At 35.0% G+C, this 25,501-nt stretch overlaps 1 protein-coding gene across 2 annotated transcripts in view; it reads right to left on the bottom strand.

The window, feature by feature from the left end:
• Nucleotides 1-25,501, bottom strand: part of GSK3B (glycogen synthase kinase 3 beta) — a 196,846-nt gene that overhangs the window by 25,329 nt on the left and 146,016 nt on the right. The window contains exons 8-10 of one of the 2 annotated variants that reach the window (XM_060098981.1): nucleotides 17,197-17,292; nucleotides 8,429-8,467; nucleotides 5,231-5,417 (exon numbers count right to left, since the gene is read on the bottom strand). In XM_060098981.1, the coding sequence (XP_059954964.1) occupies nucleotides 5,231-5,417; nucleotides 8,429-8,467; nucleotides 17,197-17,292 (322 nt within the window). The remainder of the gene's footprint in view (nucleotides 1-5,230; nucleotides 5,418-8,428; nucleotides 8,468-17,196; nucleotides 17,293-25,501) is intronic. The other variant, XM_060098980.1, reaches the window with a different exon arrangement.

Genomic DNA, 25,501 nt, shown 5'->3' on the forward strand with positions numbered 1-25,501 from the left:
AGAATGGCTGCTAAGACAGGGCAGCATTTAACAACTTTAATAAAGAAGGGCCATATTACAAAATGATGTCATGTTCAACTTAATACATTGAGTTTTATGAAAAACCATTTCAAGGATATATTCACAGGGCCCATTTGAAGAGGTACAAAGATGCATGCACATCCTTTTCACTGAGATCCACAGAATCACATAAAGAGTCTGACAGCCACAGAGATTGCATGCCATGTCTACATATACCACATCCATGTACACACATATTCTTCAACTCCTCAAAGTCATATGCACATTCAGACATACACAGAGTCATATTTATGTTTGATAACCTGGGCAAATATAAAAAGTTGAAATATCAAAATAAAACATTCTTCACTCCTTTTTAAAAACTTGTAACAATTAGATATGTGTGAACAAAGTCTGAATTAAATCATTTACTCTTTAAAACGAGCCTTTTCTTTACTTTAGTTGATTCTATTATTTGACAATATGAAAACTGCCCACTCACAAAAGTCCTTCCAATATTTTAGAGACCATATTCTAAAACCTAAGCCAATTTATTTTCACGTTAATCTGTCTTATGAACACAATTTACTAAAGAACAGGTAAATAGCATTTACCAGGTTCTAAATCATTATATTGCAGTAAGCCTTAGGATCAAATGAGATACCACTTCACACTCACTGAGACGGCTATTAAAAAAAAAAAAGGAAGACAAGTATTTGTGAGGATGCGAAGAAATGGGGACCCTTGTAACATTCCTGGTAGGAATGTAAAATGTGCAAGCCATTGTGCAAAATGGTTTGGTAGTTCCTCAAGAAATTAAACATAGAATTACCATATGACTCAAAAAACCTGAAAACAAGTATTCAAACAAATTCATACTTGTACACAATGGTCATAGCAGCACTATTCACAATAGCCAGAAGGTAGAAACAAACCAAATGTCCATCAGTACAATGAATGGATAAACAAAATGTGGTATATCCCTATGCTATGGACTGAAGGTTTGTGTCCCCTTAAACTTCATATGCTGAAGCCCTAATCCACAATGTGATGGTATCTGGAAGTGGAGCCTTAGGGAGGAAATTTGGTTATGAGGGTAGAACCCTCATGAATAGGATTAGTGGTCTTATAAGAAACGACACAAGAAAGGTGATCTCTCTTCACCATATAAGCAAGAAAGTAGCCATCTGCAAACCAGGAGGTGGGCCCTTGTCAAACACTGAATTTGCTGGCATCTTGATCTTGATGTTCCCAACCTCCAGAACCGTGACAGATAAATGTTTGCTGCTTAAACCTAAGTGTCCATCGACAGATGAATGGATAAAGAAGATGTGGCACATATATATAATGGAATATTACTCAGCCATAAAAAGAAACGAAATTGAGTTATTTGTAGTGAGGTGGATGGACCTAGAGTCTGTCATACAGAGTGAAGTAAGTCAGAAAGAGAAAAACAAACACCGTATGCTAACACATATATATGGAATCTAAAAAAAAAAAAAAAAGGTTCTGAAGAACCTAGGGGCAGGACAGGAATAAAGATGCAGACGTAGAGAATGGACTTGAGGACACAGGGAGGGGGAAGGGTAAGCTGGGAGGAAGAGAAAGAGTGGCATGGACTTATATATACTACGAAACGTAAAATAGATAGCTAGTGGGAAGCAGCCGCATAGCACAGGGAGATCAGCTCGGTGCTTTGTCACCACCTAGAGGGGTGGAATAGGGAGGGTGGGAGGAAGACGCAAGAGGGAGGAGATATGGGGATATATGTATATGTATAGCTGATTCACTTTTTTATAAAGCAGAAACTAACACACCATTGTAAGGCAATTATACTCCAATAAAGATGTTTAAAATAAATAAATAAACGTTTGCTGCTTAATCCACCTAGTTTATGGTATTTTGTTATAGTTGCCTGAACTGATTAAGACATGATATAATGAAATATTATTCTGCCATAAAAAGGAATGAACTACTGATACATGCTACAACATGGATGAGCCCTGAAAACATGCTAAGTGAAAGAAGCCAGACACAAAAGGTCCCACATTATGTCATTCCATCATATGAAATACCCAGAATAGGGAAATCTATAGAGACAGAAAGCAGATTGGTGGCTACCCAGGGCTGAAGGAGGGATTAATGGAGACTGAGTGCTTAATGGGTATGGAGTTTTCTTCAGGAGCAATGAAAATGTTTTGGAATTTGACAGAGGTGATAGCTGCACAACAATGTGAATGCATTAAACACCACTGGATTGTTTACTTTAAAATGGTTCATCTTATGCTATTTTATCTGAATTTATTTTAACTGAATTTTATCTCAGTTTTTAAAAAAGCTTAGAAATTCATAAAATAACAAACTTAGTTGTTTTAAATTTTTTTTCTTTAGTAATAATAGAAAATTATTAGCCAGTGACTAAAGAGTCAAATGTAATTACTTCAGAAATGGTGCATGGGAACAGTGAAACTGAATCCTGGATTTTTAAATCTGATCAAAGAAAGGTTTAAGCAGCATCTCATTTTCAATCAACACATACAGGTGCACACACACATTGAAGAGTATGTATCAAAATATGTCTCAATTTAAGGAGAATTATTCTTCAAAATGTATCCATCATAAATATCATCTTGTATGCAGCATTTGAGTTTCTACCAAGTTGTTCACTTGACAAGAGGCTGTCTTGATTTGTGTATTCTGAGAAACAAATTACTTGCTGGAGAAGATACTTAGCATGGGAAAAAACTCAATCAAGGTTCCCTTCAAAATTTGAGAAACTTTAAAGTTACCTGACAGAAATGGTAAAAAAAGAGGTAAAGAAATTGAGCACTGACTTAGTAGTTTCTGATGTCAAGACTCCACAGTTCCACTGGATGTCATTGTATACAAAAGCCTTTTAGATACCACTTTAAAAAGCAATCCACTAAATAATTATATTATGCAGACAATAAACATATACCTACAGTACAAAAAGGAAAAAAATGTATCGTGTTATGTAAATGGATACATGTAGAATTTCCAATGGCAGTCTCAGACAGATTCAAAAAGTGCTTCGTATTAAAAACTTTAGGTGATGTAACCTAAAAAACTATATAGATGGTTCAAAAAGTAGCTCTACTGATAACAAAGACACAGATGTAAAAGATGCATATAGAGTTTGAAGAAAATTGTTTTATGAAATTTGAGATGTAAAAAAAATTCCTAACCTAATATTAACTTTATATACTATACAATTTTAAACACATTCAAGTTAACAAAAAGAACCCTTTTGGGATCTTCTAAATGGGAAAATAGAGGATCACTTTATATTCAAGGATTACCAGCTTTAGCATTAGAAAAAAGACTGAAAAGAGCTACACCATAAAATGCTAAAAGTGATTATTTTGAAGGCTAAAAGTAATTACTTTGGGACTATGATTTTAGTTTTCTCTACCTCCTCTGCATTTCCAACATTTTCTTCCATCTACATGTGTTACTCGATTAAAACAAAAACAGCGGGCTTCCCTGGTGGCGCAGTGGTTGAGAGTCCGCCTGCCAATGCAGGGGACACGGGTTCGTGCCCCGGTCCGGGAAGATCCCACATGCCGCGGAGTGGCTGGGCCCATGAGCCATGGCCGCTGAGCCTGTGCGTCCGGAGCCTGTGCTCCGCAACGGGAGAGGCCACAACAGTGAGAGGCCCACGTACCGCAATAAAAAACCAAAAACCAAAAAACAAAAGCAGTAAGAATTAAAAATAAAATTTATTTTCTCAAGAGGTCTAAAACTTGTATGATATGGAATCAATGAATTTCTGATCTGGAAGAGGCCAAGAGTCTCCCAGTCTAACCTTCTGCCAAATCAGAATCATCTTATCTACAATATTTGACATCATCCAGCTTTTCCCTGATATACAGATCAATATTCTGAAAATAGCTTGTTCCACTATTACCAGTTGAAAACTTCTTTATTGATTCATCAATAATTTTATTTAGTCTCTATTTATGCCAGGGGCTGAGGTCTTTATTTGAGGTATTTTTCTCAAGAGTCCCTGAAGTCTTCACTTTTCCAGGCTCTATATCCAATTCTGCTCCTTTGTATACCCTACCTGGCATTCATTAACATTCTTCTTAGAGAGGATAGCCAGGACTTAAAACAACATTCCAAATGATTTCTGATTAGCCCTAGTCAAAATTAATAGTCCCAGGATACCTGAACATTTTTCTTAGATGAACGGAGACTACATCAGCACTGCCAGCATTACATAATAGCGACAGCTTAAGGTTATAGTCAACTGAATCATCCAGGTCTACTTTACTAGCAACTTAGATGTTCCAAATCTAAAGTTTAAGCAGCACATTTTTCCACAATCAATTTTAGAAAAGTTTAAATATGGGGGAAAATTGGCTTTATAATAAAGGAAATATATCTATTTCCTGATCACAGAAAGCTCTCCATCCCCCTTCTATATTTTTAGCTTGACTAATCAATCAAAACAAGCAATCTATTTATTTCTTGTTTTACCTATAGGGAATTGTACACATTTAATGTTCAGTTTAGGAAGAAAATCATATCATCAGAGGCAGTGTGGTTGATGAATGAATGAAAAATGAACACAGAAATGGTGAAGAAATGACTATCCCTGGGCTTTTTAGAAACCATCAATGCACAAACTTAGTTTTCCAATCAGTGTTTTCTCAGCAGTAATGATGCCAAACCCCAGAAGGGATGAGAATTTCTCTTCTACATCCCTTATATATAGAGAGTTATATTAAGTTCCAAGAAGGGGTTTATAGGACTCTAGTTTTCTCCATCTGTATAATGTCTAAAATTACAAAAATACAGCCACCAATTTATTCCCAGGTTAAAAAAACTTGATATAAGTCCTTGGGAAGCAAGAAATTTTAATATTCTAAGTTTCAGATACAAAGCTGAAGGTTAAATTATACATTAGTCTTACTAGTGATAAACCTCACTCAGTGAAATCTCTATATAACTTCTCCAGTGCCAAGATTTATCATAATCTGCTAAAAATTAGAGAAGCTATGCCTATTTGAAACTTTTTACCTGCCATTATTTTGTTCAAAACCATACAAGTGGTAGCCTAATAAGTGGTTAGATAGGATGCTTCCTACCTGCATAAGTACTTAATATGCCTACTTTTATCCTACACAGATTTAATTAACACAGTGTCACTTCATACACATGTGTAATTTTCCCAGAAATGGTAAAAGAATTAAGTGTTAGGAGTTACCTTGAGTGGTGAAGTTGAAGAGTGCAGGTGTGTCTCGCCCATTTGGTAGTTTGACATTTGGGTCCCGTAATTCATCAAAAAATGAATGTGCACAAGCTTCCAGTGGTGTCAATCGGGCAGTTGGGGTATACTCCAGCAGACGGCTACATAGTGCAATCGCCTCTGGTGGAGTTCGAGGTCGGAAGACCTACGGTATAAAAAAAGAGAAGGTACAATTAATGTTTCCTTGTAAGAATCTTAGCAAATTATTCTCTGAGTACTGAGTTAATTCCCACCATGTACAAAAACATGGTTGCATTTGTGAAAGGAACCTTCTAGAATGAAAGGAGTTAACTGCATATGGTTTACCACGGTGATGTGAACTGCTAATTAAAGACTATATGAGAGGGCTTCCCTGGTGGCACAGTGGTTGAGAGTCCGCCTGCCGATGCAGGGGATATGGGTTCATGCCCCGGTCTGGGAAGATCCCACATGCCGCGGAGCGGCTGGGCCCGTGAGCCATGGCCGCTGAGCCTGCGCGTCCGGAGCCTGTGCTCTGCAACGGGAGTGGCCACAACAGTGAGAGGCCCGCATACCGCAAAAAAAAAAAAAAAAAAAAAAAAAAAGACTATATGAGAAAAGCTCAGAGAAAAAACTAGGGGAAATAGAAAAAAAATCTACATATGCTAATCATAAAGCAGTACAATCAAACATGCACACAAAATGTGACAAGCACAAAAGAAAGCCTGGGTTCTGGAGGCAAGCACAACTAGAAGAATACAAAATTAATTTTAAAGTTTTGACTGCTGTGGCAATAGATAAAACGCTGCCTCTTCTGTGTGATTTTTTTAGCAGAACGATTATGGATAATGGACAGCACTGTTCAAATTTTGGCAATTAATATCTTCTAAAAAAGAAAAGCTGTTTTACTCTTAGTCTATAAATATTAATGATTTGGTATTAACTCTTCAATAAGCAGAGACTATTATTATTTGAGGAAATTCTTGAATATCCAGAACTTCACAAAATGTCCAAAATTGTTTTTTCAGGTAGCTGTTGTCATGAACATGGCCAGTTTACCCTCATTTGAATAAATATTCTAGGGTTTTAATCAGGAATAGAGAAATGTATTTTTCACTAAGAGCTATTAATTCACAGAAAAAGTAAACTGAAAGCTATACTGAAGCAAAATGCAAATAAATAAATTTGCTTAAAGGAACAGAAAGCTTTCTACTCATCTATGTCTTAAAACTCCTAATAAATACATGAAACTATGAAAAATATACTGTGTTCTAAATTTTGGACAGTTAAAGAATAAAAGCAGAAGGGGAAAAACAAATAAATGAACAGAAAGCCTTTGAAACTAAAGAAAAATGAAACATATATCCCTTGACAGGAAGAACACAGAATCAAATAGAAGGTGTAGTAGTGGCAGTGGTGGAGGTGGACAGACACATAAAGAGAAAGAGATGTGTAAAAATGGAGGGAAATAGACCTAAAAGCGAGGAAGGGACATGTAGATTGTGACAAGGCACAGAGGAGCCTGGGAGGCTTAAGTTTTCCTAACGAGAAAGGCTCATGTAACATTTGTCTATTCAACTAGGCTGAAAGCAGAACTGGTTACTACTACAGAACTCATTAGGTTATAAGAGACTATTTAGAAGAGTACTCTACTCTGAAAATCTTGTTTTATTCCTTTTGTTTTTACACAAAGTTTATTATTAATAAAGATATTTTCCATGGAAATTGAGAGATTGGTTTGGGTAGGATATTAGAAATTTATTTCTGAACATTAAAGGCCTTAGTTAATTTATTTGGCTTGTTAGAAAACCCTCTCTCTAAGGTCAAAAACTGCTTTATCTTTATTCTTTTGAGTAATCTGACTTGCCTCAGTCAAGGAGTTACTGTATTATTTGAAATGTTTAGATCTTACACTGTTCTTAGTCATTTCCCCCTTTCTTGCTCCCCAGCCAGAACCATAATCAAAGTGTGAAAGAAAATAATCAGTGGAAATATTTAGAAAAATTTTCATAAAAATATTAAGCACTACTGACATATTTTATCCCTGAGGGCAATTTGCATTTGACAGCATATGGATTTATTTTGCTAGCTAGTCTAATAAAAATGTCTCTGCACCAATATGGTAACACATAAGTAGAATTAAAAGTACCACCACCAAAAGCAGAAATAAATATCTTCTAACGTTCAAATGCAGGGTAGTTAGACAGTGAGTGTAGTTTAAATGAAAAAAAAATTGTGTTATTGCTATTAATAAATCAGTATTGTAAGCTTATTTCTGATTATTAAAAAAAAAGTCATCCACATCTTTCTGGTTTCTTACTGGCTACAAGTGACCATCCATGTTGGTACTAAGACACATATTAGCTTATTCTTGCCAGGGAATCCTAACTCACAGTATCAAAGAGTTAAAAACAATAAAGAAAAAAATTCATTCCAAGAGCCTAAAATTAAGACTTAACCTGCCTTTTAAAAATGTATCCATTATTAATTTAAACCCCTTGAGAGATTCTTGATGAGAGAAGTCTTGGTTCAGTAATCTATGGATACAAGTTAAGTGGAAAATTATGTGGGGTCAAAACCCAGTGTACCCAAAGTCCAGATTTCTGACCATAAGACTGGGTGTGGTAGCATGCAACTTTCAAAAATCACAGGCCAAACTAGAAATAGCTCTTCTGAATTATGTTTGTGTCTAAAGAAAAGGAAACCAGTAACTATTGAGATTTGGCTTCTTTTTTTGGCTGCAATGCGCAGCATGCAGAACTTCCCCAACCAGGGATCGAACCTGTCCCCACTTCAGTGGAAATACAGAGTCTTAACCCCTGGACTGCCATGGAAGTCCCTGGCTTTTAGTTTCTGCTGCTTTTCATTCCTTACTCATTTAAACTGCCTAACACTCGGAATCTTTGGTTCTGTGGATCTTTGTCAATATTTGTTCTTGTAAAAATAATAATTTTTAAACCCCTCAACTCCTAAACTTCCGCTTAGATGTCAATAAATCACTCAGGAAATTGACAATCTAAATATACTATAAGCAAAACCTATACCATACAGTGAGTAAAAACAGAAATCACAGCTACCTACATTGTTTTTACTATTACATTTCAAGAATGAATAACTATTTAGCCTTTCAAAAAAAGTTTTCCCCCTAGTTTTATAGACCTGCCCTGAAATTTTGGGAAAAAAAAATTAAGTACATACCCGAACTCCTGAGGTGAAATGTCCTGTTCCTGACGAATCCTAAAGATGAGAATGCAGTGAAATAATCCAAACAGGGGAAGTCAATCCAAAAGAGAATAGTCCAGCAAGGAAAAATATATCCAATGTTATAAGAAATCCATGGTGTGGGGGGGGGACATAGAAAATGTTTATACAGTTATAAACTTTAAACATCAGTCTCCACAGTAGCAAGTCCAAGTTTTAAAAATTATTTCACCACAGTGTATGCAAAAAAAATTTTGATTGCGCAATGGTGAGGCACAGTAAAGAAACATTTTAATTTTAGTTAATTATGTTCCGATGCCAGTGCGTTTATTAAAAAAATACAAAACCAAAAAAAGTTAAAATCAAAATGAAATCTAGAAGTAAAGTTCCCAAAGTAAAGTGTTTGGTCTTCTACGACCTGGATTCATTGTCCATTGACATGGCTTGGGAGGGGGCATATCAGACTGCTTTTAAAGATACGAGTTCCCAATTTGCTAATTTTCTCTATTAATGAATTTCAGTACACAGTATAAACATTTTTTGCTAAATTATTAGTGATGAGAGAAAAGTAAAAAATATATTTAATTTATATTACTATAGATTTCAAGCCAGATATTTTCAATTTGTGTGAGCTAAGAAGGATCAGGCCACCGCGGATTATTCTCCATTTTGGATTGACTTCCCTGCTAAGAGATGTTTACTGACATTCTCATTATCTTAGAGGACTCTTCAGGAAATTGACATATCACCTCAGGAGTGCGGGTATTAACTTACTTTTTCTATTGTGGGCTTTGCCCCCTGATACCCTCGCACCCATTACTTAGGAAAAATAATGAACATTCTTTCTTTTTGGAAAAACTCACTGAAAAAAATTCTATATCTTTGAGCACTACAAATTCAACACAGTTCCATCTGCAAATATGCCCAATTCACCCACCAAAAGCTAAACAAAAATATATACAATGAACAATACAACTAAGGGACAGTCACAGTTATAGGTGACATGCATAGTAATGTACACCAACACCTAGGCACAACGGAGCCAATTATGCAAAAGGGAGGTAGTAGGGTCTATTATGTCTAGGTATTGAGAACAAAAAATGGCAGACCTCACCAGTAGCTGTGAATTCCCTTGGCTATTCTAAGAGAATTTAACATTCTTTTAGGATAGTTTCCAGTGGGGGAATTAAATATTTTGCAAAAATAAATAATCCGCGGATTATTTTTAGTCTGCAGACTAAAATTTAGTACACGGATTAAAATCCGGCCCATCAGGATAAAAATCTCTCATGAACTTAAAACACAACCAGGTGGACAAAAATAGAAAACCAGACTAAAAAAACTGAGAGCACAAAGTAAGACTCAACTGGGCCAACTAATAATTAGTGCGCAGACTAAATATGGCCAGCCAAGAATGTCAGCAAGGCCATGAAGAGCCCAAAACACCCCCTGTAAAAACTAAAACCAAAAATAAATAAATAAAACAAAACAGAACAAAGCAAAAAATAAATAAACAAAAGAAGAAAACAAAAGAGAAAGGAAAAACTGAAAAGAACCAAAACACTGACATGAACTTTTAAGTGATTCAAATACTACCTCACCTGTGCAGCAACTCATTTTCTTAAATTGAAACAAACTCTCATCACAAATACTAGTCTATAGAAGAAACTAAGAGAAAAAATTCATTTTTTTCCAAAATAAATTCTCTGTGGTACTGAACAAATGCAAATGAGTCCTTAACAGAAGAATTATTCAAAATAAATTTGTATTTGGATACCTCAGAAAGGACAGAGGTAATTTTCTCCTTTACATGTCCTAGAATAGACTTTTGCCATCAAACATCAAATTTCAACCTGGAGCTAATTGTTATGACTGAATCATAAGCCCCTTAAAATTACCATTTATAAATGGTCATATATACCACATCAAGGCCTATTGTTGATTCTCATAGCATCAGCTTTCAACAATTCCACGGTATTAAACAGCCAACCAGAGCAATGTAAGAATGCCTATGGGCAATGATAATTAATCTAAGTAGAATGCAAAACAAGTACTGTGCCTGGTTCTAACAGCTACTCCTCCCAAGTTTTCATTGTGATAAATGTACAATACAGACACTGTTCTCTGGTCATACACAAAGTACACAAGCATCCAATGTTAAAAACTGATACACCATGAACACTCCTGAAGAACAACCCTAATATATAAAATTATTTGCAATTTGTAAGCCTAAATACAGGACTAAAAGTGACACAATGCCATGGATTTGTTGAGTAGTTAATTATGCTAATTAATCAAGTTAATTAAGAAAAGAACTTAAGTCTACTGAAGTGCTCATGTGCAGTACATAATTCATAAGAAACAAAAACATCCTTTCCTTAGCCACAGCAGAGCCAGCATTCAGTACATTTCAGCTAATTAAAAAGCTAATGGAGCTTTCCTGAGCTCTAATACACATAAGAAATATCATATGTGTGTTGATATCAGCATTTAACTATGAAATGAAATTTCTCCCTCTAATCTCATTTACTGATAAAATAGTACTATACTATAGAAGTGTGAATTACCAAATGTCCACTTATCCAATTTAATCTTTCATTGTTCATAAAATGGTTACTATAGTCAGCTTGATCTTCCTAAGAATATAATATTTTCTTTTCATCCACACCTCCTTATCTTAAGGGATAGTCCCCTAAACTACAGCAATTCCTAACTTTAGCGACACCTAAGCAAATCTAAATCCTCCTTCAAAAGTACCCACCCTCATTCCCCCTGGCCCTTCTATCACCCTTAAAGGAGGCTTCCTTTTCCCCTCCACCACCCATGCTGGAAATCTTCCCTATAATACCTATAGTATGTGAAACAACTTTGAATACCAATAGCACATCATCAAGTATATGGTTATATATTATTCAATACTTGCTTCAACTGAGTCAGTTATATCATCTCTAAGTTTTTCAAAGAGGAGGACTATATATTTTAGTTCTTTTGCATCCTTTATGGTAGCCAGCACAGCACTGATTACATAAGAGATAAGTGTTTTAAAGAACAAATGATTAAGTCAGAAACAGATTTTTGCCTTCTTTTTCAATTCACCCTCAATCCTATCCTCTGCTCCCCACAAGTGACCTTGAAACTTATGTCTTAGCATTCTTTCTTTTTTATATTATTCTTCGCACATATGGACTAGCCACACTAGTAGCTGGATTTTAATGTGCAATAGTGTCCAAAGAAATAGGGGTAAAGCCAGTATAAACAGAAAAGTGAGGAGGTCTATTCACATAGGAAAATAGATGATGTAGGTAGAAAATTCAGTAGAGAACGTAGTAGATTTATGAGACAAGTGATAATGTACTAGTTGAGGTCAGCACGCAGATGGGGTTGAGTAATAATATAGAAATTGATTACCTAAGCAATAAACAAAACAGAAGTGGCAGACTTAGGAACCAACAGAAATCCCCAACACAGTTTTACGCTTTCTGGAATACATGTGAGCAAAACAAGGCAGACAGATCAGAAAAGGTAGAGTGGACTTGCAAAAAAAAAAAAGTTTGACAGCAATTTTTGTTTTGCGCTCTCTAAGACCCTCTGAAGACATTTTTGGTAACATGTGAAACTGTAGTTAGTACAGGTAAGTTTACCAAGTGAAAAATCTTGTATTCAAAGGCGCAGGGAATAAAAAACCAACATTATGAAGAAAAGTCTTTTAAAAAATATTATAGTGGGGCTTTTTGGTTTAGCTTTAAGCATAGAGAATAATACATATAATAAGCAGTTCATCTGGTCTGAGTCCTTGATGGCTGAAATGGCCTCAATTTTCTGCTTACTCTATTAGCTAGCTGGAAACACTAGTATTCATTCATTTCACAGCATGTGGACCGTGTTCTAAGAAATCAAGTATGTAAGGACTGATTTTTGTAGATAAGGCTTTCTGGGATACTTAACCAATGATCCAAGGTCCTCACATACCCTAAAGACAATCAAGTATTAAGTAAACTTAATACTTAATATTAAGTTTTGGCATACATACTCATGTATGCCAAAAACTCAGCAACAAACATTTTGAGGTAATAGATATTCATTTTATTACTACCATTCAAGAGAGAAATTAGAAACTGATACAATACATATGGTATGAATTGATAGGTACTACAGGAGTAGTGGGAATAATCATGTGGTGGGAATAATCATGTAGAATTTGGATAATTAGAAAATGTTTCACGGGAGAAGTGAGATTTGAGGTCTTGATAGAAGGTCAAGACTTGGTAAGCAGAGAAAAAAAGAATGTTCTAAGTGTTCACTAGGAAGCGGTAGAAATGAATGTGGCTTCTCTGGGGAACCATTAGGAGAACAGTTTGATTAGACCAAAAAATTCAGCATGACTGCATGATCCCTGCAAAGTGAGGACAACACTGTCATATGTAGCTAACATATTAAACAGCAATAGGTCAACAGAAAGAGACCAAGGCCCTTGGGATTCTAATTTACTTCCTTCTACTAACCAGATATATCATTTATGAATTTCATTACTCTGAAAGAATATACAGACATCTGTGTTATCTAACTGACCTCACAGGATTACTTATTACTGGGATAAAGGGGAATACCTGTTTTAACTTTAAACAAAACGTTACTCAAAATTGGGAAGAAATTTATATAACTATTACAATGTAACCTTATTAGAAACCCTTAATCTACCCTAACTAAACACTAAGCTTTTAAATTCATTGCTTAACTGTATGCATTTAAGGGTGAAGGAGCTGGAGCACTTGGGAAAGACTGCGTTTAACAGACTAGATGCCTCAGGAAAGGTTAAGAGCAGGACAAAGAATTAAATCTCTTGTTTTTCTGGAAAGGAAAACCAGAAATGATTAGGAGCAGAGTGACTGGATAATCTGTCACCCAAACTAGGACAGTGAAGAGTGTGAAGGAACGTGGCATTAATAATTTCACTGGACAAGCATAAATTGGGACACATGATCACTCTTGTCTCTATGTGTATAGTATGTCAAATTTTCCTAAAGGCAATGAGGAATCAGAAAACTTTTAAATAGGAGTGACAGTATCACATGTGCTTTTAAGAAAGCTGACTTTGACAGCAATGAGGATGTGAAAGATATGAAGGAGGGAACTCAGGATGTAGGAGGTTGTTTTAACAATTCTATGATACAATGATGGGCTAAACTAAAGTCAGGGCAGTGGAGATAGAGAGGACAAATCACAGAACTACACTGGAGGTACAATCTTTACATTTACTCTGAACTAAAATGAAATAATCCTTTATATGCATACTTTGTTTTCAAAAGAATTTGGAGAAAAGACACAACAGCTAATTTCTATATTACCAAAACAAAACAAAAAAGACAAAAACAAAAAAAATTTGAGGCACAAAGAATGGGAGAAGTGCTTAAACTAGATCATTACTTCATACCTAACAGAACTGTCATTTGACCAAATCTCCATGTACCAAATGCAGAATATTTCAGCTTCTTCTCTTCTTCCAACCAATCTCCATCTCTGTTTAATTTTCAATTTACTTTTATTATCACTTCCTTTTGCTTCCCATCTGGCTTTTATTCTTTTAAGTGTACACCATACACCAGTGGGGAGGTATTTATCCTCCCCACCCTCACTCTCAATATTCGTCCCTGTTTCAAAACATTAGAACATATTTCCTTTCCAACTTAAGCCTCAAATGCTTATCCAATGAATTAGGTTGTTATGGCTATTAAGTAATAGTCAAGGCCATCTTATTGGATTTCTAAATTCTCAAGATTCCCGCTATATATCACACTAGGATTATTTCATTGTTTTGTCCTTCTGTTTGCTATCTTTCTTACACATCTTAATACCCTCACCTCAATGTTTCCACAGTAGACATTTTCTCCCTTGATCTTTTTGTCTGCCTACATTTTTTGAGAACAAGAGCTCCCGGATCTGGGGATATAGCTGTACTACACTGCCGCATAGGAAAGGAGGGTTTACATGCTCACAGCTTCAGGAAATGGGGCTAAATGGGTTTTAACAGAAGACCTCAATAAAGGCAAAGCAGGTTTTGTTTCCAGACTCCCGTTTACCTGTCCTCCAAAGGCAAAAAGCTCTTCTCTTTAGAGAACCTTTTGTATGTTTAAAAAAAATAATTCCATTGGCTGCCTAGCATAAGAGAGCATTTCTCAAGTTGGTGCTCACTATCACAAGGCAGGGGAGAGGGGACTGAGTTCCCTCTAGAAATTTAAAATTTTGTATTATTATTTTGATAATAATCTACTTAAAAAAATCAATATATTCTGGATCACCTGGATGACAGAGTAGTGCCATGGAATTTCTACGTCTGAATTTGGTTTTGTGTTTGCATCCACAATAACAGCAACCTAATGGTGTGCACTATTAAGAAATTAACATAAGTGTACTATTACATAATAAATGCATTTGTACCAAGTGAGAACCCAATTATGTTACATATATGAATGAAGAGTTCACAAGAGTTTGAAGAGACAAAATAGGTGGGAGAATTGAGTTATTATTCTACACATGGTACAGGAATGGAAGCCTAAATAAAACAAACAAGTAAAAGGGCTTTGTATAGATTATTCAAGTTTGAAAAGCATTAGTGTAAGATATAGAAACATCAGGAATCCACAAAGGCAAAAGAAGATGTAAAGCATGCAAATTCACCACAAATCTTCAATTGCCTGCATGGTAATTATAATAAATCATTCCTCACATACCATCCTGGCTAATTGAAGAGATACAATCCAGGGGGGAAAAATGCAGAATATGACACACACTAATACTAGTGTCAGTCTTGATTTAAAAAAAAAAAAAACTGAGGACAAGGACTACTAAATAAGATCTCATGACCTCGTTTCAGCATTGTATTTGTCAGAAACTCTATACATGTGATGAATACTTAGATTAGATTCAACCAAAAAGAATTTTATTTTCTTTCTTCCTAAAAATAACATGCTTATTAAAGAAAATATGGAAATATAGAAATGCAGAACAAAGAAAATAAAATCACCTACACTCTTCTTACCCTAACTATTATTAGCATTTTGGAATATTTCCCTGTATTAATTCAATACACAGAATTCTCTTTGCTTTTTGTTTCTCTTTAACATGAAATCACTTGTTATAAACACTTTAACTTGGAGTAACTTTGCTGGATTCAAACTGTAACTCAGCTTCTAAATCCAAACAGGCCACCTAGGATTCTCTGAGTTTAGAAATTCTGAGTGAGACACCCTAAATATCTTCTGACCCAAATTCAAAATAAACTTGAAGCACAAAGACCAAAGAATGATTTACCTCAGAATATTTAGTGTTTATTGTAAACTTAAAAAGAGGGTGGGGGAGAGGGCAACATCTTAGTCAGTGAAAGCTACAACCTATAGTTCTGGCAGTAAAATATTACTGAGGTCTTTGATTCTAAATAATAAATAATTAGTAATAAGAGGATTTTCTGAATTGAAGAGAGGTGAAGAGAAGTGAAGAGAAGTGAAGATAGTGATAACTCGAAGGAAAGTAACTTGAATCATAATACAACTTAGAGAAAGAGACCTACTTTTAATCTAAAAGTGTAAATTATTTCACCTAGCCCTAAATTACTTCACCTCTTATTATAAAAGATCTATAACCAATTAAATGAACTTGTCAATGATCAAAACATGTTATATATATACATTTTTAAATATACAAAGTCTCTGCTTGAAATACATATTAAAAAGCTGAAAACTTCCAACCCACAAAATATATAATGAAATATAAGTAAATTGGGAAGGGGGATGCATGCATGGCACGTAACTAGGAGTTTAAAAGACCAGGCATTAAACACACCACACACACACCACACACACCACACACACACACACACACACACGAAGAAGCTTAATCCTGGCTTTGTCACAGCCACCTATGGAATCTTGGATAAGTCATTTGACATGTTTAGCCAGAGTTTCAGAATCTATAAAATGAGAGATTCACTCTAGCTATAAACCCTATTGAGATTTTTTTTCTTTTCCCTCTGCAGACAATCTCACAAATCAAACTGACATGAAAACAACTTTGTAATAAAATCGCTCTAGAATCATCTCAATTAAGTATCAAAGCAAAAAATAAAGTCTTCTCATAAATTAGTACTATGGCTCTTAGAATTGGCTCCATCTAAATGTTGCGGTTAGGCTTTTCCAATGGCTAGTGACACGCTGTTGACATATTAATTGCTTTCAATGTATACTACTAGTATGATCAAATCTTCATTTTATTCCTGCTCCCAAAACACCAATAGGAAAGTAAACAAAAGAACACAAAATATCATCTATAATAAGGTCTATACATTAACAGTTTAAAAAATAAAAATATATAAAATGTATATTTTCATATGCTATATGATACTGAACTAATAATAAACACTTCTAACTATGTAAAGAAATTACTTCTGAATTTTAAGTAGTCAAAATTTATACATAAGATCCTGCTCCTAATGAAATTCTTTATTTGAATGCTATGTATATGTACTGTCCTCATCCTACAAATAAAAACCCAGGCTGGAAACTTTCTACAGGAAGTCAGTGGGGATGAAACTATATGGTCAATGAAACACTGAAGTACAGCTATCTAATTAACTTTACGTGCAGAAAGTGCTATTGTACTTTGTACTCTGGCAGCCATCTAGTCTCGAAATAGTTTACTTTAAGAACAAAGAGAAATCCAACTTCTAGTTAACTACTGGTTAATGTGCTTTTTAAAAAACTCTTTTGACTCACCTTAGTCCAAGGATGTGCCTTAATTTGAGGGAATTTGAATTCTGTGTAGTTTGGGTTCATTTCTCTAATTTGCTCCCTTGTTGGTGTCCCCAGGACCTAGATAAAGAAAGCAAGTTATTGTCGTATTTTTCTATGTACTTACAAATATAGTCTTTATGTCTTAATGTACTGGTTTTACTGGAAAAAGGAATTCCAAAGTTATAAAATACACAGCTCATTAAATAGAGCAGACTTTATAAAAAGACTTTAATTTCTAACTGACTATAGAACCCATGCTATACTACCGTATACAGACATTTATGATAATAGTAATGTTAAATCAGGCTTGTAAAAGAAAGATCACTCAAAAATATTCAAGTAAAAATCAGGCATCCTCGTTCTGTCTAGAAAAACAATCTATTGCAATGATGGCATCTGAAATGAGAGTATCTTTTATTCATTTAGTAAAGTAAGCCAAAGGTTTTATTATTAATAAACTGTTGATATTTTGGAGGATCTTAGTCAAACATGGTCATCAATAATTCCATTCAATCACTGAATATTGAGTGTCCCTGTGTACTAGGAACTGCACTATGGTATATGAAGGATACAAAGAATAAGAGATTTCCTGCTATGATAAACTTACTTATTTGTGTGTGGAGAAAAGTATAACTATAATACAAGATGAAAATATATCGAGTATTTCATTGCCTCCAGAGCTGTATTAGGCACCAGACAAAGGAAAGTATATGGACCTGAGTGCACAAAGCAGATGATGGGAAGAAACACTAAATACTAAAATGAGTACTTTGAAGAAAGATGACATTTATTACCCATCTTTATAACTCTAGGGCCTGATATAAAACAAGTTTGTTAAAATAAAATGTTAAGCCATTTACAATTCAAGGACAGTTGTGCAGAAGGAGTAGAATGTAATGATAAGTACTTGATTTGTGGTGAATAATCAGGGCAAAGTAAGAATTTCAGGTTTTTGTTGTTGTTGTTTCTACTTCTGTAGACTTCATTAAAACTTATAAAATTTAATCAAAATTTTAAAAGTTTTATTCTTCAAAAGACACTCTTAAGAAAACAAAAGATAAGCTAGACTGAGAAAGCATTTGCAAAACATACTCAAAGGACTTGTATCTCGAATATACAAGGACTCTTATAATTCAAAAACAGAAAGACAACACAATAAAAATGGGCAAAAGATATGGCCAGATACTTCACAGAAGACACAGAGATGGTAAATAAGCACATTAAATGACGCTCAATATCACTGATCATTAGGGAAATGCTAATTAAAACTACAAGATACTACCCACTAAGGCGGCTAAAATTAAAAGGACTATGTATACAAAGTCTTGTTGAGAATGTAGAGCAAGTGAAACTCTCATCCAGTGCTGGTGGAATTGTAAAAAAGTTATACTCATCATTCCCTCTCCTAGGTAGTAACCCAAGAGAATTAAAAGCATATGTCCATACAAAAACTTGTACACTAATGTGCATAGCATCTTTCTTGCCACTGCCAGAAAGTGGAAATAACTCAAACGTCCACAACACGGTGAATGAACAAATAGTGGTACATTAATACAATGCAATTCTACTCAGTAATAATAATAATAATAATAAAAACATGGATGAATATTTATACTGAACAAAAGCAGATGAAAAAAGTACCTACTGTATAATTTAATTCATATGGAATTCTAGAACATTTTCTGCCTATAGTGACAGAAAGAAGATCCATGGTTATGAGGAGCTGGAGGCAAGAATTACAAAGAGGTACTAGGACATTTTTAGAGGTGATAAATATTTATAAACTTCCTTTCCTTCTTGTAGTAGAATTCCAGCTTTACAGAGAGAAGCAAGGTGTACTGAGAAGGGAAATCTCTGATCTTTGTAGCTGTAACTATCAGATATTTAAAAGTCAGGAGCTATCCATACTTAAAATATAAAAATAAAAGTTTTTATTTTTAAATAATAAAGCAAACACTTATGTTCTAAATTAGACCCTTGATGAAGGGTGTACATGTGTAACATGTACTGGGAAAAAGGGAAGAGTGAAAAAGAAGGGAGAGTGAACTTATGGATAATTCTACCTCCTAAACGCAACTCCACTGGATTTTTTTAAGTGCTAAAGAAAAACAACAGCAATGACTTGAAAAACCATGAGTATTTAAAATGCATACCTTCAGGGACTTCCCTGGTGGTCCAGTGGTAAAGAATCCACCTCCCAATGCAGGGGATGCAGGTTCGATCCCTGGTCAGGGAACTAGGATTCTACATGCCGCAGGGCAACTAAGCCCACGTGCCACAAACTACTACAGAGCTCACGTGCTCCAGAGCCAGAGTGCCACAACTAGAGAGAAGCCCACGTGCCACAACAAAAGATCCCACATGCCACAACGAAGATCCCGTGTGCCACAACTAAGACCCAATGCAGCCAAATAAATAAATAAATATTTTTTTAAAAAATGAAATGCATACCTTCAATGATTTTACAACCCACTAATTCCATTTTAAGGCATATACTCTAACCTAGAGAATCTCTTTATATATATATATATATATATATATATATATATATATATATATATATATATACACACACACACATATATATAGTCTGTAATACATATATGTAGTCTGTAATATATATATGTAATCTGTAATAATATAATATTGCAGGCAAAAACAAAAATCCAAAAGTAGAATAACTAAATTAAATTGTGGTATAGTCATACAATGATATACTAACTAGCAATGAAAATAAATGAACTAGAGCTACACATACCTCATGGATCAATCTCATGCAGTGGTGAGTTTTCACTCAATAATGAATACATATAGTATAACTGCCTTATATAAAGTTTAAAAACAGGTAACACTAACCTATATTTTAGTTTACATAGTAAAACTAAATCAAAAGCATGGGAATATTCATTAGAAAAATCAAGTATAGATTATTTAGCTTACTAGAAAGGATGTAAGAGGAGGGACTGTGAGTGGGATGGGCATTAAGTAGTTCTTCTAATTCCAATTCTTAATATGAGTGGTACTTACATGGATATCCACTTTATTAGTATGCTTTAAACTTAATACATTTTAATATATTTTTGCATTATGATACGTTTCACAATAAACAAAATGACACTTAAGAAATGCCCACTCTCAAATCAGTGAGTATTTTTTCCGCAGTCTCCCTGTATTTATTTAATACTTTGTTAACACAAGGCATGGTCCTAACTCCCTACAAGCTGGCAAGAACGCCAAAAGAAATGAGTGTTGTATGCTATCCATTAGTAAATATATTTTTTTTACTGTATGAACACAGCTCACATGAACTTATCAGCCATTTGGCTGACTGTCCCATATTTACACACTGTATAATTAAAAGGCAGGATGCTCCTTGAAGTTTCAATTCTTATGTTTTTTATTATAGCCTATGAATATTCCCAGGGGAAGAAAATCTGTGAAATATACACTAAAACAGCTGAGAAACTTATGACATGTACAAAAGGTTTGCTTAACATACAAATTTTAATAATTTATTTTATGTGAAAGCAAGAAGTTATATTATATGTGTGCATATGTATAGTCACTCTCATATTCTCCCTAAATCCACTAGTCCAGGGATTAGTGTCTAACAGCCACTTAGATCTAAACATTTATCCAAAATTTTATACATGAAAAATTTCAAACATGAGAAAGTTACACCTTTTCTTAAATAGTGAAAATGCCCTCATCTATACCACCTCGATTCTATGATTAATATTTTACTATATTTGTTTCATCACATTTCCACCCCTCAATCCATATATCGATCCACCTTATTTTTTGATGCATTTGAAAGTCAGTTGCAGACACTAGTACATGTCAGCATACATATAATTAACTAAGGTTCAATATTTCTGGCATTTTCATCTAAGCATTTTTTACATACCTAGACTTCTCTTTCGATATACACCAGGTGCATGGATGTGGAAAAAAATCTTTTATCGCAATGGGAAATAATCTGCTTTGATGAACAGTTATGATATAAAAAAGATTCTTAATTATACTTCTGATTAGTGGTCAGTTTAACTGTGTTCTTTACCTTCAAACTGTGGATATTTGTGACTTTTAAGAAACTTAATTACTAACTAGTAAATGGAATCATTGATATATTCACTATCTATTATTTAAAAGCAATTAAGCAAATAAACTAGCATGTTACCACAAAGTGGCAATAGAGATCTCCCTACTCCTTTGTTACTGCCACATGACCTTGAATCACTAAGGCCATTAGATGGGGAAAGCGAAATTCCAATGTCACAGTCTGTTCTATGTTTAATTTCTCTTGCCAAATATTCAACTACTATAATAATTTTTCTATTCTTTTTCTTCTCACTTTTAAATCTTGAAAGCACATTCTCCCCAGGCTGGCTAACAGAGATGAAAAGTAGATGGGAGAGCCACTAGTCCAGGGATTAGCAAACTTTTTTTTAAAGGGCCAGAGAGTAAATACCTTAGGCTTTGTGGGCCATACAGCCTCTGTCACTAGTCAGCTCTACTACTGTAGCACAAAGCAGCCATAAATAAATAGGCAGCAGACTTAATTTGGTCCCTGGGCCCTAGTTGCTGACCTCTAATCTAGTCTAAACATTTTTAGAGATGAGAAAAACTAGAGGCCCAGAAAACAACTTTTCAGAGGTCAGAACTAATCAGAAGCAGAGCTAAAACATAATTTAAATCTCAGGACTTCTCTGGTGGTCCAGTGGTTAAGACTCCACATTCCCAATGCAGGGTTCAATCCCTGGTCAGGGAACTAGATCCCTCATGCCGCAACTAAAGATCCTGTGTGCCGCAACTAAGACCTGGTGCAGCCAAATAAATAAATAAATATTTAAAAACAAACAAACAAACAAACATAAGAAAGACAAACCTTAAAAAAAATTTAAATCTCATCAGTGGCAAACCAATTTTAGGAGATGGTATGAAAGAATCTGTTTATTGACTTGGTTGAAGGACAAAAAATTTCAGCTTTTAATGTTGGTAGTTGTGAAAAATGTTGATGCTATTAAGCATGAAGGAATAGAGCTGGAAGAGAAAACAGTATTTAAGATATTCAAGAAGAACCTGGAGGAGTTCTCCACCAAGTGGTGGATATAAGTATATCATTTAGAAGTGAGCTTGAGGATGGAAAAACAGCTTTGGTAGTACCTGATGCACAGACGCTAGGTGGTTGTGAGAGTAAGAGGCAAAGCAGGTTGAAGAAGAGAGTGCTAAAGATGGGGACTCAAAAGACACAAATATATGGAAAAAGGGAAATTTTAAAAGGTTGAGACAGAACCCTAAGAGATTGGAACAGGTCCTACAGACGATGATACCATGGAGGACAAGGAAAGTGAACATTTAAAGGACTGAGAGGTGGGTATCTGACACAACGAGCCCAGATAAAACAAAGCCCAAAAGGTGTTCACTGATGCTGGCCATGAAGACTTCCTTTCTGACCTTGGTGAGGCCAGTCGTGAGAAGAGCAAGCAGACTATAATCATCTGAAATGAACAAGTAAAGACAGCATACATAAGTTCTCCTTTTAAAAGGTACATCAGTGAGGGAAACAGGAGAACAAAAAGAAGAAATGTTAACTGAGTAACCAGTATTAAGAGCTCTGTGCTAGGTATATTAATTTTCTTTTCTCGCTTAAACTTTACAGATACTCTATTACCCCATTTCACACTTAAGAGAAACCTAAGGTTCACTGAGGTAAACAGACTTCTCAGAGTTACAGTATGCCAATGGTAAATATGGGATTCAATGCACGTGTAGTTGACTCCCTAAAATGGTCTACCTAATATTAAGGGCAGGAACAAGAAAAGGTTTCTAAAAAATAATTTAAAGGGACTTCCCTGTGGCACAGTGGTTAAGAATCCGCCTACCAATGCAGGGGGACATGGGTTGGATCCCTGGTCTGGGAAGATCCCACATGCCGTGGAGCAACTAAGCCCATGTGTCACAACTACTGAGCCTGCGCTCTAGAGCCCGCGAGCCACAACTACTGAAGTCTGCGTGCCTAGAGCCCGTGCTCCGCAACAAGAGAAGCCACCAAGATGAAAAGCACTCCCATCGCAACAAAGAGTAGCCCCTGCTCGCCGCAACTAGAGAAAGCCCACGTGCAGCAACAAAGACCCAACAGAGCCAAAATTAAATAAAGTTATTTAAAAAGTAATAATAATTTTTTAAAAATCACTTTCTTAAACTCCATTGGTTATACCATAAAATAAAACCTGAATTCTTCGGAGTCATGTGGAATATATTTAGATTTTATAAGATCACAAGGCTATAGTTAAAAGTTAAACAAAAAAGTTGGACTTTTCTTGACAATTAAAAAACCCCCATGATTTAAATAAAATCTACCTATATCATGGTAAAATCTAACTATATCAATTTAATAAAAGGAATATCTTGAACTGTTAATTTATGGATTATAGATCTTAGGCAACAGAAGAATAATATGAAGAAATACAGGCATCTATTTGGCTAAACAAGATCAAAAAGTATAACAAATCTCAAACTTATTTTATAAATTTTTGTAAAAATTCTTTTAATAATTGAGCAATTTTGATAAATCACTTTCAGGCTCCTTTAGCTGTAGATTTTCACTGTAAATCCCATGCTTACTCATGCTTAAGCATATCTGCAATACCAAACATATAAGTTTAGTACCTTGTATGTAAGTGATGTTTCACACATGTAGAATTTAGATTGGAATGTTAAATGATGGGCAAGTCCCATGGATGTGCACATTATAACTAATTCTATTGCTTAGAATTTTAAATCTCAAGGCCTAAGTTACAGAAACCATTGTTATGGAATTGCTTTGGGTATAAGTATTGTGCATACCTAGCAGGGAGCCATAACTACTTTAAGGTGGTCTAATGTAAACTAAAAGCCTTATATAACATAGTACAATTCTGCATAACCTGGCATCAGTAGTTCAATAAATGTGGAATGTCATGCAAAGGCTTGCATTATTTAAAAAAAAAATTATCATGGACTTCTTCTAGTCATTATTAAGTAACTGATACTAGAATTGCTCTCTAGAGTAAATAACTAGAAAACTAACTGACAAAATACTCTTTAAAGAAAAAGGTAAATATGATCCAAAAAGAAGAGCGGAGAAAAAACTGGTCAACAGGTACAGATCCAAAAATGACAGAGATGACAGAATTGACAAATAAGGACTATAAGACAGCTATTATAATGAGGAGACACATGGAGGATTAAAAAAAAAAACACACAGTAATTGTACAGTTGAAAAGTATGACACGTGAAATGAAAACCTCCCTGGAGGTCTAACACCACAGAAGACAATCAGTGAACTTTAAAAAACAAGAGAAAAACAAAAAATAGAAACTACCAGGCTTCCCTGGTGGCACAGTGGTTGAGAGTCCGCCTGCCAATGCAGGGGACACGGGTTCGTGCCCCGGTCCGGGGGAATCCCACATGCCGCGGAGCGGCTGGGCCCGTGAGCCATGGCCGCTGAGCCTGCGCGTCCAGAGCCTATGTTCCTCAGCAGGAGAGGCCGCAACAGTGAGAGGCCCACGTACCGCAAAAAAAAAAAAAAAAAAAAAAGAAACTACCAAAGCTGAAGCATGAAGGTAAAATGGCTAGAAAAACATATGTACGTGTGTTTGGAGTCTGAGTAGGGTAATGGGGGGAAAGATGCAGAAAAACTATTTGAAGAAATAGTGGCCAACATTCTTTCAAATTTGATGAAAATCTCATTGAAACCTAGGCAGTATAAATACAGAAAATAACATAACAATCACAATCAACTAATAAAAGCCACCGATAAAGGGAAAATCTTTCCCAAAACAAAGGGACACATTTTATACAGCCAACAATAAGAATGACAGCTGACTCAGCAGAAACAATGCAAGCCAGAAGAAAACAGAGACCTTTCTAAAAAAAGAAAAAAGAAACTGGAAACCAAGAAATTCTATATCCGGTGAAAATATCCTTCAAAAGACATTATTAGGCAAACAAAAGCTAAGAGAGTTTGTCACCAGGAGATTCTCACTAAAAGAAAATACTTCAAGAAGAAAGAAAAGGATTCCAAATGGACATTCCTCTCTATACAAAGGAATAAAGACCACCAAAACTGGTAAATATGGGCTATATGTATGACATTTCCCATTTGCTTTTAAATTGCTTTCGAAGAAAACTGTTTAAAGCAAAATAATAAAGTATTGTAGAAGTAAAAAATGTCTGACAACAAGAGCACGCAAGACAGGAAGGGAAAATGGAAATACTTTGTTGTAAGGTTCTTACTTTATAT

Source organism: Mesoplodon densirostris, chromosome 5 (assembly GCF_025265405.1).
Source record: "Mesoplodon densirostris isolate mMesDen1 chromosome 5, mMesDen1 primary haplotype, whole genome shotgun sequence".
Classification (NCBI taxonomy): domain Eukaryota; kingdom Metazoa; phylum Chordata; class Mammalia; order Artiodactyla; family Ziphiidae; genus Mesoplodon; species Mesoplodon densirostris.